This window comes from Durio zibethinus, chromosome 21 (genome assembly GCF_047325235.1).
Source record: "Durio zibethinus cultivar Kanyao isolate XHJ-2024 chromosome 21, ASM4732523v1, whole genome shotgun sequence".
NCBI classification, from domain to species: Eukaryota; Viridiplantae; Streptophyta; class Magnoliopsida; order Malvales; family Malvaceae; genus Durio; species Durio zibethinus.
In genome coordinates this window covers 7,402,089-7,419,358 of record NC_143182.1, presented here as the reverse complement: position 1 = coordinate 7,419,358, position 17,270 = coordinate 7,402,089, and the positions used below count along the sequence as shown (strand labels likewise).

The following is a 17,270-nucleotide window of genomic DNA, read 5'->3' as shown; positions in this document are numbered from 1 at the left end:
AAGCATGTTGAGTTCAGAACAAAAGAAGATTGATTTATCAATGACATTCAAAAAATTGCAAAGGGCTAACTTGACAGAAATATATCTAAACATCCATGGCTTCCAAGCCTCTTGGAAGGAATTTTTTGGCACCTCAGTTATACGTTTAAATAGTAATAGAAGATAAGTACTATGAAATTGGCACAAAAGGGGTAGCTTAGAACTATCAAAATGAAAGTGAGCTTTCGTTTTAGCTTCATCACTAATTAGCCTGAGCTACTACTCAGCAACAACACCAAATCGCTCTTCTTCATTTTGGAGAATCCCTTCAAACCACGAGACTTTGCAAGTAGCCTGAGTTCTGGTAGCTTCAATGCATTCAAATCTTCATGTCCGATCTGCTGTTCCCCCACCTCCTCATTAACAGCAGAAGATTCATCCTCAGACAACTCATCCAACACATCAGGATCTTGATAGATTAACTCGGGCTCAAGCTCCGGCTCAGTTTCAGATTCTAGTTCCTCCTCAAATTCAGGCACAAGATCGGGTGCAGGAGGTGACTCAGCCAAACTCAAATTTCTCTTCCTATCTGAATGGACATGTGTCACAGAATTGATGGTCTCCTCGCTAGAATAAATTGGCTGATATTTCATTTGTGGAACAGGCGACTTCCGTTGGAAATTTGATGCTGGTCTGCTTAAAGTAGGGGCATAAGTTTCTTTGGCCTCATTCCTCGCTCTATCATTTGATTCAAAGAAGCTGGAGCTTTTATCTTCATTGGCAGAGCCATTCACTTCTCGATGATCCAAATTCAGGTCTCTGCTGCTGCTGCCAATGTTGTTGTTTTTCTTACCTTGTTCAACTGAGTGTTTCCTCAACAGCTTAAGGAGACAATCAACTGTTTCACTCTCTTTACCTTTTCCCTGTAAAGCTCCAGTTTTCTTGTCTTCTTTAGCACCAGCTCTTTCTCGAAGTTTAGATTGGACCTTCCTGAAAAGCTGCACAATCTCCTTCTCTCTGGGACCTGGGGCTGCAGTGGCTTGAAATTTTGTGGAACCAGAGAGGGAGAGTAATTGCCCATTTTTTGAAGATAACAATTCAGATTCATCTAGAGTTTCAAAATTCTCTCTTTCTTCATTTTGCCTATTCCTCCCTCGAAACCCATGCCTTTGCCTCGAGCTGTCAGGTTTTCTCCAGTGATCACCAGAACCTGCTCTGCACACAAAAGATATTCCCCTGGAACCACATTTCAAAGATCTAATCTTCACATGTGAACAAATTCTGTGGTCACTATGTGAAAAGCAACGAGACACAGTCACTGCTCCTCCAGAAATACCTGAACAGGAGAGATATCTGCAATCTGTTGGTCCATAACCTACAACAAAATCAGTATCCATTGATAAAAAATTAAGAAAGGATTTTGCTGATGAATGCCCTTAGGGCACTTGTTAAGGTTAGTTAAGTTACTATTTATAATTATATTTATATTAAATGCAGTAGTTAATAGTTAATTTGATGAATTATAATGCATTGAAAACTGTAACTTACCTAATATAGGTAACCTTAAAGAATGCACTTAGTGCACTCGTTAGCAAAACCCATGAAGAAAATAACCATTTAAGTAGCAAGATTTTTTTGGGGCCTATTTCTTCACCCATGATGGACTTGCCCAAAAATCCAATAACCAAAAACAACCAATAAATAGCACAAACAGATAATCTACCTTAGGCAAATCCCACAATCAACATCAATCTTCACAAAGTTGCAATCACTTTAAACAAGAAAAAAAATAAATTTGAAATTTCACTCAAAACAAATCTAAGCATGCCTATTAAACTAATCTTGTCAGAGAATTCCTAAGATAAGCAAAGAACATAAAAAGAACCAAAAGTAACCAACTCTTTTGTCAGCAGATGCTCACAAATATAACAGAGTTCTAGTTATCTAGACAATATAAAAGGAAAACTTCAACATTCGCTAATAAAGCTTAGTTTCCAACTGCCCTTGCATTTTCTAGAGGTTGTGTAAGTTAAAACGTCCTCAACTTTCCTCTATGCTTTATACCTTATTAACTAATGCTGATAATGAAACCTCAATGCATTATCTTTTGTTGTGCATTGAAAGAAACCAACGAAAACCGCCAATCGACCATTACAAACTTAGCCACAATAAAACCACCGTGTGAACCAGCACTGGGACAAACTCAAAGATCATTTACCCCCATGTCAACAGAGGAATGCTGAAACCAACACGTCAAGACATGACTCCGTCCTCCTCTGGCTCATCATAAATTGAAATTACTTATTGGAGATGCTACAATCAAATGCAAAATTCAATAGTTTTTTTCTCTTCCAAAAATGCAATTAAAAAAAATAGAGGAAAAAAAAAGCGTAACACAGTTAAGCAACCTCCCAAACCACAAGAATACAGACCTAAACAAATTTAACATGAGAATTTCAGAGAAGCCAGCATGAATGGTCAAAATAGTCCACGAATAAATTTAAATAAATTTAATAAATATTAACCAATTTATTCTTCACTTGGGATAAGTTAAAGAAAAAATAATCCTTTAATAAAAATGGGTTATGTATAAAAAAACCCATTACAGCCCTCAACCTCGAACAGAGCAAACACTTCCTTTCATTTAATTTCTCACGGTTTCTTGGCAACAAAAGAGAAAGAAAAGGAGATTGAAATGAACCCCCCCCCCCCCTCAAGAAAAAACAAGTAAGAGAGATTTACCAAGGATGTTATTGGAAACAAGTTGAAGTGCATGCGACATGAGTTAGGTAGTTCTGGTGCAGAGCGTTCAGGCGGTTTTGCTTTCTCTTCGCAGGGTTTCTGAGTTTTTAACCGAGAGGTTTTTCTCTGTTTGCTAAAAATATAAAAGGCCATTGATAAGGGACTTCCTCGGTAATATTCATTTGTTATGGGCAATAGTGGATTAAGACAATAACAGGCCGTCATGCCGTAATCTGGGCTGAATCAGGCCTCGAAAAAGCATCACAACGGCTCAATTCTCATGCATTTAGATTGGAGAATGAAAGAAAAAGAATTTTCATTATCAAGGACTGAGATGGTTAAAAATGCCTTCTAGTGACTTATCAATGGCTCAAATTAGAAAAAAAAAAATCTAACACAAATATTCGGACTAGTAAATATACTAATAAAACCTTAAAATCTTTTATACAAATCGATAGTTATTACTTTTTAACTTTTTTTTGTTACATCATTAGGATAAAATTATTGTACAAGTAAAAAGAGAAGGGCAGCTTAACTCAAAATTAAATCCTTGACGTCCCGTCAAACGTCAACTGACGACATTACTTTTAAACTTTTCACTTTGTATTCAGTCCATTTACCCTATCTAAAGTTATATTTGCATTTTTGGATAGGACATACTTTCTACTGCTTCATTTGAGTTCAATGGCAAAACAACAGTTTTGATGCTTTCGAGCTCTTCAGCTGGAACGATATAAAGAAATTACCCAATTGCCGTGCCTCTTAAGGACAAACACATGAACCTCAATACCCTTTTTTTTATTTATTTAAATTTTTCTCTCTTTAGCTTCCATGTTAAACTAATACGATATCCACGGAGGAAAAAGGGCAATAAAGACGGTAGATACACAGTAAAGGAGCAGCATCAAGTATGGACAGTTTAGGCTTTTGTGATTTTTCAACATGTCATGGACATCCAGCTCTATTTCCAACATTGGAGAATCCTTTCGCATGGCGTAATGACTGTTAGAGGAACATCGAAGTTTCAGCAATCAACAAATTTTCATCTGACACAAAATCAAATGGTTTGAGATAGAAAATTACTATAATGGAGCTACCTGTTCTGCATAGGACCATGATCAACAGCTGTTCGCAGACAATATATAACTCGGCCAACTATGTCGGTCATGGGAACTGGACCAAATAACCGACTGTCCTTAGCTTCCTACCGTCTCAAAAGAAGAAAAAGGAAAACAAAGAAAAATGGAGAATATGGATCAGGTTCTACCAAAGCCATATAAACAGTTGTGTTATTCATTACTCAGACAAATCGGATTAAAGAACTCGGCTCACAATAGTAAAGAGATATGCAGGTAATAGTTAATAAGCAGCCTTTAGAATAAAGATTATGAACTAGATTAATGTTTTCTGTTTCCCCAAATCTTAATGATGCCTATCGATTTGTATAAGAATAGCAACTAAAACTTTTATCAGTTGTATTACTAATATTTTATACCTTAGGCTTCAAATTTTCATTGTCAGCCAACACCCAGCACCGGTCCTTTTTCAAGAACAAATGGCACATCTTTTTCATCCTTAGACACCATTTCACATCCATCAGTGGCCGCCAATCTTCTGACCAGATAGTTATCTGAATTGTCAGGGTCCTTCAAGACAACGACATCTCCAACAAAAATTCGACTGCCCAGAAGTTATGCATAGAGTTAGGAAACCATGAAATCATAGAAAAAATAGAAGATTAAATATGAAAGATATGTTGAACAGAAAAGGCAGTAAAGAAAGAGGATCATAACAAGATTATCTTCATACATATGTGCATACAGGCATACATACACAATTGTATGTGCATGTGTCACACCCCGCGTGAGCTCCATCGAGGCCAAGGCCTGAGCACCAGTGCAAGGAGGTCAGACCCTCGATCAAGCACCAAGCCGGAAGAACAAGTCACTGCCAGAGTTGCCTGATACTGAGCCTAAGGACCTTGCGCCAGAAGCTTCTAGAGAGCCCCAGAACGGTGGTGCGGGCAATGGATACGAGAAAAGCTCTAGATAAGCCCCACTCGGGCCAAAAGGGCGGGTATGGAACCTTCTGGAAGGGCCAGGTCCGCAAATGGGCAAAAATACTGCAGTGCCCAGACAGTGAAGCTTCAGGAAGGCCCTGGGCATGGACACTCTGGCTGGGGAGCTTAGAACATTTTGGACCCAGTTTGCCACAGAGTGCTTGGAACCAACCCTCTTCTAGAGACTGCCTAACCAACCTAATATGTGGTTAGGGACCTTGAAATCCTCTAGAATGCGCATAAGAGCCACACATTTGGTTGTTTAGTGACCACATACTACCCACCAATCTTGTATGTGACTAGAGACCTTGTAACCTTTTAAGATGTGCATAAGAGTCGTACATTTGGCTCATTAGTGAACATATAGGTTATGGGTTCATGCATAAATAAAAGTGCCCCTCCTCTTAAAAATATATATGAGAATTAGTGATCTTATAAACCATCAAGTTATTCAAATACAATTATATAAAATCACATTTTATTAACAATAAAAGATTTTGTGTTCTTTCACCAAGTGACTTCTTAATGTATACATCCACTTAATTTTTTTAGAGATTAACTTAGGCTAATTTTTTGCCTAAGATCGCATGATTGCTAGGTTTAAAATCAAAGCTCGTTACATTTGCATATTACAAATTAATGGAACGGTATAACCTTTCACAGAGGTTAAGTCAAAAACATCATTGACAATTTGATTATAGAAGTAAATTGATTACAATTTGCTACGGATCAACTCAAACCAGAGTTTTTTCTTTTTTGATGTGTTCCAACTCAAACCAGAGTTATAAAACCATAAGTTTATTTTTCAGGTGCTCTAAGAACTTGCACATTTAAATTTTCAAGGAGAAGTGAATCTCTAGGAAATGGTACCAAGAATATCAACTCTGAAAATACACAATTTGAAAAAAGAAAACCTTTCATTCCAACAAAATCCAAAAAAAAAAAAAAAAACCGTTTAAAAAAAAGAAATGTATTACGTTGGGTCACAAGAAGAGTACCCCTTTTTCTCCAATAGTTGGGTCCATTGCCTCTCCTTTATTCCGGTGTAAGTAAGTCAACTTTCCCTGAAACACATTTTTCCAAACTGCATCTTGTAATTCCCGGTCATTGATTTGGCCTTTCTTATAGTTCTGCTCCACGTTAAAATCCCGATCATTGATTTGATCTCTCTTATAGCTCTGCTTTAGTTCCCGGTCACTGATTTGTCCTCTCTTATAGCTCTGTTCCATGTTAAGATCCCGGTCACTGATTTGACCTCTTTTATAGCTCTACTCCACATCAAGATTCCTGTTAGGATAATATAAAGAATGCTAGTAAGTAAAGACCAATAAAAAATTTTGCATTTTTTAAATTAGTATAATTTATGCAGCAGAAGAGACGAAAGCATGAACCAACCATAGAAGCCATCTAAAATTTTAAAAGTACATTATTAACCGAAGCACCTCTAAATCATAAATTAAGCGTGGCGACTTTACAAATAAAGCAGATGAAATTTTTTTATATTTTTTAATTTTCATCTAATACTCTTGAAATTTCCAACTTTTTTGAGTAAAAAATTTTATTCATATAAAAAATGATATGAGTGACAAAATGTATACTAATACAGGGTTTTTTTAATGTAATGAAATTTGAAGTTGCAAGCTTATTCTTGAATTATTGATAAACTGCGGGTACATAAAGTCTCCAGTTTTTGCCATCTGGTTAAAGCCACAAGGATGGTTTGCTTACATTTGTCCATAAATGTAGAAGCCCAGCAATCAGCGTAGTTCTTAACTTAAAGCAAAAGTTGCAAGACGATCTATTTTCTGTGACCAATTGACCAGAATAGTTGTAGAATAGCAAATCGCATCCCAATTCATCATAAAGATGAGAACATAAACTGTAGTTTACCCTTCACCAAAAGCCCTTTTGGATATCATGAAATAGGCAGCAAGTGCAAAGAAAAACAACAAACCTTTTAACTGAGTTCCTTCTCTTCTCTATTTCAGTCCAATGTTGAAATGAGACGTTGACAAAAAAGACCTCTAATAGAAACTCATGAGCTTTACTTATTGGCTTCTTGTATACCACAAAATTTTCATATCATTCAATAGCAGCATTTCCAATTGAGAACAAAAGTAAATCTAAAAAGCCGTAGATCTGCTGCAAGATCGTCGCAACTCAGCAGAAAAGGACATAAAATCATTCAAAGGGGCAAAGTGATTTTTCAAACTTGTGAAAGAAGCATTAATTATCATAGCAAGCCAGTCAGATTGTTTTAAACATGGGTTCCTTTTTTTTACGACAATGCCCCTTTGAAGAAAGGTGTACATGCCTTAAAGAATAATTTGATGTCATAACTTCTAGATCTTAAAACCAGAACTGGGATACGTAACGAGTACTAAACGCAATTTATGTAATTTTTATTTAAAATAAAACGCCCAACAATAGTTCTAGAAATAAATATATGTCCCAATCTTAGAGCATGTCACTCACAAGATAAAGCAAATGTATCCAACATTTAATTTCTTCAACTCAAAAGTGATTGCCCTTAGTTATATTTCCTAGGGACCAACAATCTGATTTATTTTTCCATCCACTACCCAAAGTATACTATTAGTTACAGCGTGAAATATATGATCTTCCACCTTTTTTTAAACCCCACATTGGAGGGCTTAGAGCGCCATCTTTTTTTCATCCTATAATCTTCAAAAATAATACTTGCATCAAAACTATAATGCAAGTGAATGCATTATACTCTTTGCCCCCGATTAAACCTAGATTCAAACACTGATTTCAACATTCTATCTAGGAAACAGGTTTCAAATCATATCAATATTAATATTAATATTAATACATATATATATATAGACAGAGTTGCTATCAATGTACTCAATGAAGTTTAGCATACTTTCTAAGAATTTCAATAAACACAACAATTTATTATGTAAATTTGACAATATACCACCATAGCACTTCATTAAAAATCATTGAAAATAAAAAGGCAAAAGAAAACAAGATGACATTCAGAAATCAGGACAGAACCGTTATCATTAAATACTATCCATTCTCAAATCCCTAAATAACAACAACCAAACAATTCTTTAAGAAAAATATTAATTATATATTGTTACAAATATAATGATATTTATATTGCATTTTTTTTATATATTTTCTTGTATCTAATATAATTATTTTTTATTTCATTGTCAATTTTTTTTAATAAAACATTTATTCAAACAATACAGTTATAAATACTAGATTTTTTATTTTATATATTTTAAATTGTCTTCATTTCAAAAGCTTTCAAAATTTTAAAATTACCCATCTAAATGCACTGTAAGAAATTTTTTCTAATATTCATTTTTTTATCTTTGAAATTTTTTGTAGTATATAATATTAAACACGGTTAATTATGATTAACTATAAAATTAATCAAATTAATTAAAATTTCATTAGATATATTTTTAGAAAAAAACAAATAAGAAAAAATTTAAAATAAAAAACAAATAATAACTTTTAAAATAAAATCATAAAAATATGAACTATTTTTTTCCATTCATATTCAAAAGAAAAAAGAAACAGAAATTTGAGCCTTACTTATTTCATTTCATAATTATATATATTTGATATATATAAAATTAAACAAGATCATTTGATCATAAAATTTATCGTTCTATCAATAAAATTGTGTAATTATTAATCTCATTTCATAATTCAATATGTCACAAGATAACGATATATTAGATTATTATGCATATATTGAATCTCAAAGTATTATTATGGCTCATAATGAAATGAAATAAGATAGTTATTATTATGGTTCAAAGTATTATTATTAGTAAAAGTTATTGAAGATGCTATTTTCTGTTGCTAAACATGTTTTTTAAATCTCGCTTGTACTTTCTATATGTAAAGTTTGTAAATTAGGGACAGTGTTGTCCTTTTTCTTTTGTAAGTACATCCAATATTTCCTTTACCAATTCTTTTTTTTTTTTCAAATAATGCTTTATTTTCCTTTGTAAAATGTTACAATAAAGGGAAACAAACAAACAAACAAAAAAATTATAAACAAAAATTACATATATGATTTATACATTATGATCACGTTTAAAATATGAAATTATGATAAAATAAGTTAAAATAATATTATAAATATGATTAAATTAAATAATTTTATTTTATTTTATATTTAATATATGTAAAAATTAAGATAAAATAAATTATTTAATAATTAAAATTATATTTTTTAAAATTTTATATAACTTAAATTGTTTATTTAATTTTTAAGAGTATAATAAATTATATAAATTTAATTTCATAAATTAAAAATAATTTTTTTATTTTAAGATAATAGAATCATTTTATATTAAAAAAATAATAATTTTTCATATAATTATATCTCTTTAAATTAAATATAAATTAAATTTAATATAAAATAATTATCAAACTATTATATTCATCAAACCTATCTTACGCGTGTTAAAAATAGATTATTTATATAAGCTTTCATGCCTCATATCTTAAAGGATAATTTTATTTGATATTTGTGATTAAAAATTATAAAAAAAACCTATTCAGGTTGGAACAAAGTTATTGAAGCTTGGAAGCCAAAAGTTTCATTCACCTTAATTTTTTTTAAAGAAAGTAATAGATTTTATTTTTTATGAAAATAGAAAACAAAGCAATAGATATTTTTTTAGTCGCGCTTGGCCAAAAAGATAAGACATATATTTTGTAGTCGCACGTTAACCAGGAAAAAAAAACCACGCGCCCGGGTACAACTCCTTTGAAGCGGGGCCCAGGAACCACGAGGTCGCTAAACGAGCCACGCGGATCTTAGACTTGGACCGTTCTCATCGTCAGCTGTCATCTCTCTGTCTATTTCCTCTCTCTCTCTCTGCTCTCGCTTCTCTAACGAACTGCTAAAAGGAAAATAAAAGGACCAATTCCCGTTCTAACTCAAAGCCCCGATTTGTCTCTCTTTTACCGGAACTCAGTGCAGGTTCGTTAGGTTTTTCTCTTTATTTCAGTTATTTTCTTTTGTTTCTTCTGCTTTTTGTTTCTGTACATGTTATGATCTTGATTTACCCATTTGCTTTATTTTTGCTAGTAAACAAAATCATACTTTATTGCGGTAATATTAACGAATTTGTTTTTTTTTCAACCTAAGGTCTTTTTTATTTAGCTTGGAGATTTGATTTAACCAGTTAAGAAAACGGGGAGGGTATGGATAAAATGAAACTAGCTCAATGGGGTGAGAAGTTGAAAACGGGTGGAGCTCAAATGAGTAGAATGGTTAGTGGGAAAATGAAGGAAATTCTACAAGGTCCAACACCCGAATCGAAAATGGTCGATGAGGCCACATTAGAGACCTTAGAAGAACCCAATTGGGGAATGAACTTGAGGATATGTTCTATGATCAATTGTGAAGAGTTTAATGGGACCGAAATTGTTAGGGCCATAAAAAAGAAGATATCCGGAAAAAATGTTGTCAGCCAAAGGTTGAGTCTTGATTTGTTGGAAGCTTGTACCATGAATTGCGAGAAGGTAGCTTCTGAGGTGGCTTCTGAGAAAGTGTTGGAAGATATGGTTAAGATGGTTGAGAATCCGCACACGGATCACGGGAATAGAGAAAGGGCTTTGCAGTTGATTCGTGCTTGGGGACAGTCTGACGATCTGGCTTACCTGCCTGTGTTTCACCAAACTTATATGGTAAACCATTTTCACCTTGATTCGAGTTCTTTCATGTGTTGGTGTTGTATACTTGTATGTTGGTTTAGCTCTACATAGTTTTACTGGTACTTTGATGACAATCACTGGGCAATGGCATTTGTAGTTTCATTATTGCATCATATCAATAAAAGCTGTCAATCTGCTGATCTTTAGTTATGCCTGGGAAAAATCTCTGGACTTCTTCATGATATGTTTAGCAACATGAAATTTATCATAATATTTATTATTTTAAATCATATTACAAACGTTTCCTTATTTTTACTCCGATGTTAAAAGGCTGATCAGCTTTTAGGCAGCTGGACTTTTTCTAGTGCTGATAACAATTTGCTATCATAAATCATAGACCCAGTTTTTCGTTCTTCCCCTCCTTTCCCTGCCACTAAAGCCTTTCTCAGTCCTATTTCCATGTCGTAGAATTAAAATAATTTGGAGAATGAGTACCAGCAACTGCAAGGTTTTGTTCCTGTTCTAAGTTCAGCCAGGGTTTTACTTCATGTTCTCAAAATATAATGGAATTAAAATGTTGCAAATGCCAATTTGCACGTTGTATGTCCTCAAGTCAACTATTTAAGCTTCTAAGTCACCTTTGTTTGCATTATCATTTCATTATCTTCCTCTTACACTTCTATCCCATGTTTTGATACTTCATAATCCAATTTAAAGGTAAAAATGTTTCTTGAAGAACTTTTAACAAGAAGGGCTCCTACTAAATGTGTTTTTGTTTTTTGCTGATATTTTATTTTTGTTAAATTATCTACTCGTTATGAATTGTCAAATTTTCATCTTTCGGATGCACTTATAGTTTTCAACTTACTATGGATGGTTCCCAGCACCTTTCAAATTTGCCTACACCAATTGCATGCTGGCTATCATGCATTTAAAGACAGCAATTCTCCAGCTTTTTTCTTACTTTTTCTCCTGTTTTAATGTAAAGCAGAGCTTGAAAGGAAGAAGTACACACCTGTCAGTAGGTGATGGGAACTCACCCCTCTTGCACCATACCTTGGAGTCTTACATAGGAGAGCCATTGCCTCCCTCTGATAATTATCCTGTCAATAACACAGGATTGCATGGTAATGATTTTGCCTATAATTATGGGAGTCTATCTGTTGAACAAAAGAAGGAACTTTTTGAAGTAACTAGGAACAGCCTTGAGGTGCTCTCTAGCATTTTGAGTAGGGAAACAGAGCCAAAACCCACAAAGGTAATTCTTCTGCTTCTAGCATGAAAGCATGATTTAATCGTAACCGAGTAATTTGTAGTTCATAGACCATGCTGCATATCCGACCATTTCTGTGCAGCTATCATCACTTGACACTATATCATTGGATATTATCTCATTATTGTAACTTCTATTGAAGATGCTAACTTCCATAATTCATTTAATTTTTACCTGCTCTTTGACCTCTTCAGCATATCCGGAAATGAATGCTACTGCCTTTTAGTTTTTATTTTATTTTTCAAAATGCTTTTTATTAGCTGCATCATGAAGCTTTTTGTTCTTCAAATGTGATATTACCAGCATAACATCATCTGGGTTCATAGGAATGGATTAAATGCACTCTTCCATGCCAACCCCCTTTAAAATTAGAATGATACAATGAAGGAAAAAAAGATGAGGAAAAGAAAACTGAAAAACTAAGAAACGTTCTTGTGTGATTGCAGGACGAGCTGACAGAGAGCATGTTGGAGAAGTGCAAGCAGTCACAGCCTGTTATTCAAATGATCATAGAAGGCACTACTGATGATGATGGAATTCTCTTTGAGGCACTGAATCTGAATGATGAGCTTCAACAAGTCATCTCCAAATTTGAGAAACTGGAAGCTGGTTCAAAGTCTGGAAGACAGCCTAATGCCTCTGCTCCTGCGGAGCCCCATAACGAAAGTATTGTAGGTGCTTCCCCTTCGACCCATGATGAAACCAAGACGAGTGCTTCCCCCTCGACCCATAATGAAACCCAGATGAGTGCTTCCCAGAAAGCAGATGGTAATGAATCCAGCAGTGATAAGAAAATATTGAAGGAGAATTGAGGAGTTAAGAGGGTTTCCTAGGTTTAATTTCCGTTGCATGACTTCTTGTGCTGTTAACTTTATGGTCGGGTTATCGTACTTGGTGAATAAGACTATGTAGTCCAGTCACAATGATTTCCCTTTTGTCCCTATCTTTTGTTAATATACAACCGTTTTTTCATTTCTATATCTATAATCAATAACCATTAAAGTTGTACTAAGCTTTGAATTATTAGACGGATCATATATGTCATGAACAATATATATATATATATATATATATGTATATATAAAAGCTATTAAAGTAATCCCATATCCTTTTAAAATCAGGTAAGTATTGACGTTACAAATAATTTAAGGGTCAAAATGTCATTATTTATTATGAGAAATGAGCTGGAAACGAAATGATTTGGAATTGTTATGGGAGATGGATTGAGAGTAAAATGAGATCGAAGGATTTTATTTACAGTAAAAGCTTAAGTATAATGAATATTTTGTTTCATCATGTTTTGTATCCAAAAAATCTTATTCTCTAACTTTTAATCTATATTATATGATTGCCCTAAAAATAAATAAATAAATAAATAAAAATATTATAGATTATAATAAACTAATAAATTTAAATGTAATAATAATTGATTAATTTTTGAAAATAATATATGCAAATATATATATTTGTTTAATTTGAGAATTAAATTCAAGTAATTATAAAAAAAATTAGAATAAACAAAAATCATATATACATATTATTAAATATATTTAGACCATACTTTATTTTATATAAAATTATTATGATTTCAAATAATTAAAAAATTTTAAGAAAATTTAAATATTTTACTAATCAATTATTATTTTATTAGAATGTTCAAATTTAAAATTTTATATAAATATTAAGTTAAAATTTCTAAAAATGTATATTTTATAAAAAATAAAAAATAAAAATTTTGATAGAAAAAGCCAGAGAATTTTCTAGTATCTATTAAAGTTGTCCTAAACTTTGAATCATTAGACAGATCAGATACGTCATAAAAATAGCTTCAGGGGTAATTTAAGAATTTTATCCCTAAACTTTAATTTTTGCCAAATCAGCAATTTCTCTGTTCATTTAAAAGTCATCAAATAATTGCCGCATCATGTTAGCTAATTAGCTACTTCATTATCCACCTCATCGACTGATCAACATAATTAAAATTGTCTTTAGTTTTTTAATTTAGTGGTTATAAAAACTATTAAAAAGACATAAAATTTTGATTTTGAATCAAATTCTCTTATAATTGAGCTTCTGCCCCCTTTAAATGAAAAAAAAAAAAAACCATAATTAAAATCAATTAAATTAATAACAACCAATTATTTCTTAAAAAAAAAAAGAAACAATTTTTTTACAGTCTAGAAGCTTTATGTGGAATCGGTGCGGATGCTTCACAATCGGCAATGGAGGTGGCGGTCAAAGTGCTTTGATGTCGAAAACTAACAAATAAAAATAAAAATCACTTACTTCAAACAGAGAATAATCAGAAATTTTTTTTCATATTTTATTTTAATTGATTTTATATTACATGATAATATTAAAAAAATCAATCAAAACACAAAAATTTAATAAAAAATATAAAACTCCACTTTAACCAAACACACAAATAACAATCATACAATAAATTGACAAAATCCACCTTAAATATGAAAAATTTTCATATTTTTTATACTTAAAAATAAAATGGTTAACCACCATCATCATTTGAAAAATTTTCAAATTTTGCTATATTTCAAAATTTTCAAAAAAAAGAAATAAGCCACCAATAATACAATAAAAAATATACAACTAAAAACCCAAAAAAAAAAAACCTTTAGATGTAAAAGGTTTTTTAAATTCTTTATTTTTTATTTAAAGCAAATACTATGGGAGAAAAAAAATATAACTCTTAAATGAACATAATGAAGAGAACACCACCAATGGTGACCGACAAAAGTGGCAATAATGAAAGTGAAAATAAATAGGAAGAGACAAAAAAAAAAAGAAAAGAAAATGAAAACTAGGAATTTTTTAAAAACCCACTAAAAAAAAAAAAGAATAAGGATAAAAGAAATGGGAGTATGCAAGAAAGTATGAGGGGATTAGCTTTGAGAATGGGGTAGTGGAGACAATTAGTGAGAGAAAAATATGAAAAAATTAGTAAGGTTTTGTTTTTAAAATTTTTTTTTGGAAAAAAGGAAAATAAATAAAAAAGAATAAATAGGCTCATTTGATGTATCTAATCAATATTTGTTGTTTTGACTCGATAAAAATAATATGATAGTGTTTGGCATGTGACGATCACTTAAAAAATTATAGTGATTTACATGTAAATATTAGATTATTACATTTGATAAGTATTCAATAATATTATGTAATGGTAATTTTGAATAATTGAGAGTGATCAGATAATTATCTTGAAAAGTAATGTAATTTTTATATAAAAAAGATTAAAAAATTTTATCACAAAAAAAATTGATATATAAAATTAATAATAGTAAAATTTACTCATTTAATATGTAAAGTAAAAACTTGCTTCTTCTTAAAGTTATAATTATTTTATATTATAAAATTTTATATTTTCAAACTAATATTCATTAAAACAAACTCAAAAATGGTTTGTGTATTTTATATTTTTTTAATATTTTATATATAATATAAATTTTTTGGTTTTCTTTTTATTATCATTGAATAGATTGGTTTTATTTTTTAATTCAAATATTTTTTACATCATTTATATTATAAAAATAAATTTACCTATCAATAAATATATTTATTAATTTAATTATTTAATTATATTTTATTATAAAATAAATAAAATTACTAATATTTTATAAATTATTATCTTTAAATAATCTTAAAATTATTAATTTGTATAACTATTATAATATGCATTGTTATTTTAATAATTTTAAACACCAAAATAACTAATTTTTAGTAATACCAAACATAATAATTTTTAATTCATAAAGCTTAATTATTGTCAATCAAATAAAATGATTTTTAAATCACAACAATTAATATTATTTTGATAATAAAATCACTTCGATTCATGATAATCTTGCAAAAATTAACAAATGCTATCTATAAATTAATGGACATATATGCTACATAATAAACTTATTTTATATATATATATATAAAAAGCTACACCACCGATATTTTGATTATCATTTATTGTGTTTTATTGTTTCTTGCAAGTTAAAATAATTTTGTATTTTTAAATAATAATCTTAGAAAAAACAAATTTTAAAAGTTTTTCAACTATATAAAATTTTAGGCAATTTATATGAATTGTTTCTAAACAAAATGTTTAAAATAAGAATAATATAGTAGGCTAACTTCAAAAAATAATATTATATATTACACTAAAATAAAATAAACTTAGACTCCATACTTGACGTGTCTGATTAGCAGCCAAGAATAAAAGAATATATACTAAATTATGAGAATATTTTTTACTTTTTGTTTATTTAATTTTGAATTTTATGCATGAATTAAAAATTTCAAATCGGATAAGAATACAAAATAAATAAAATTAATAATTGAATAAATTAAATATTATTATTTTATAATTTAAAAGTCAATGTTTTAAAACAATTATCATGATTTATTTTATTATTATTATTATTTTATTTATAATTTTTTTAATTTAATAATATTTTTAATAAATATTTTTTTTAAAAACCTCACGTATAGCTAAAGCATCATGCATATATATATATATATTAGATTATAATTAAAATAATTAATAAATTGACATATAAATATTAAATGAAATCGTGACAAATATATAGTTTATTTATATTTGTAAATTAGGTTTTAATTTAGAGATAAAAAATAAATTATAGGTATTGGAACTGGAATATTAAGTTTGTTGGATATAATTTTTTAAGGGTGTTTAAATGAATATTTTATATATTATATATATATTATTACAGCATATATAATTATCAGATAATAATTACTGACGTTGATGTTTATGTGGACAATATATTTTTTCGACAAGTAAGATAATTTTTAAATTTTTCATTATGATGACTCATAAGATATTTATTAATTTTAATTTATTTATAAAAAATATATTTTAAAATTTAGTAAATTATCTAAAATTTTTAAATTTAATAAAAATTTAATTTAAATTATAATAAATTTCTTTTATCCTGTGCATTACTTTATCTTAATTTTAAATCAATTTTAAAATAATTTATCTTTTATAATTTATTTACAGTTAATATTAATATTTAAATTTATCATAACTTTTAAAAATATTATTTAATATCTTTAATTTTTTTTATAAATACTTATTATATTATCTTTAACTTTTAAATATATTTCATAAATAAATATATAAATAAACAAATATATGCCTTAACATGGTCATATAAAACCTTAATATAAATGAAAACTAGAGATTACTTTTTATGTTACAAAATGGGAACCATTTGTTTAATAATTAGTGTACCAATTCAACTTAGTGAAAAGGTAAATGCATAATTTTTAAAATTAAAAAAAATAAAATAAAACTAAATGTATCAATAACACCTCCATACTTACAACGTCTCTTAAGTTTTTCATGTGCAGCTAAATAAAATTGATATATAATTTTTACATTTTTTAATCATACGATTGCAATAATATTTTATGATATAAATCTATGATATATTTGAAAAATTAGTTATTAGGAATCTATTTAGATTCTAAACTTTGTCATACTTTTACAATAAAAATGTTAGCAATAAAAAATTTTCAAAATAT

At 29.8% G+C, this 17,270-nt stretch overlaps 2 protein-coding genes and 1 pseudogene across 5 annotated transcripts; 1 reads left to right on the top strand and 2 right to left on the bottom strand.

Annotated features, from left to right (window-relative positions):
- Positions 1-12: 12 nt before the first annotated feature.
- On the bottom strand, positions 13-2,898 carry LOC111305302 (rho-N domain-containing protein 1, chloroplastic-like). Of its 2 annotated transcripts, none has more exons than XM_022902704.2 (2): positions 2,722-2,898; positions 13-1,339 (listed from the first exon to the last, which is right to left on the bottom strand). In XM_022902704.2, the coding sequence occupies exons 1-2, from the start codon at positions 2,759-2,761 to the stop codon at positions 246-248; spliced, it is 1,134 nt and encodes a 377-aa protein (XP_022758439.2). In that variant the 5' UTR covers positions 2,762-2,898; the 3' UTR covers positions 13-245. The 2 variants fall into 2 exon arrangements, with proteins under 2 accessions (XP_022758439.2, XP_022758438.2); XM_022902703.2 differs by having other exon boundaries at positions 13-1,354; positions 2,722-2,897.
- A 600-nt stretch (positions 2,899-3,498) lies between these two features.
- LOC111305295 (mitochondrial ATP-independent inner membrane protease subunit 2-like) lies at positions 3,499-4,745 on the bottom strand (annotated as a pseudogene). The gene is made up of 4 exons (XR_016331531.1): positions 4,555-4,745; positions 4,217-4,401; positions 3,819-3,925; positions 3,499-3,723 (listed from the first exon to the last, which is right to left on the bottom strand). The product of XR_016331531.1 is annotated as a mitochondrial ATP-independent inner membrane protease subunit 2-like (transcript).
- A 4,866-nt stretch (positions 4,746-9,611) lies between these two features.
- LOC111305294 (ENTH/VHS/GAT family protein) lies at positions 9,612-12,686 on the top strand. 2 transcript variants are annotated; one of them, XM_022902679.2, is made up of 4 exons: positions 9,612-9,764; positions 9,933-10,474; positions 11,433-11,699; positions 12,161-12,686. In XM_022902679.2, exons 2-4 carry the CDS (start codon positions 9,989-9,991, stop codon positions 12,524-12,526), a joined length of 1,119 nt encoding a protein of 372 aa, XP_022758414.1. In that variant the 5' UTR covers positions 9,612-9,764; positions 9,933-9,988; the 3' UTR covers positions 12,527-12,686. The 2 variants fall into 2 exon arrangements, with proteins under 2 accessions (XP_022758414.1, XP_022758413.1); XM_022902678.2 differs by having other exon boundaries at positions 9,628-9,764; positions 11,430-11,699.
- The last annotated feature ends 4,584 nt before the right edge of the window (positions 12,687-17,270 follow it).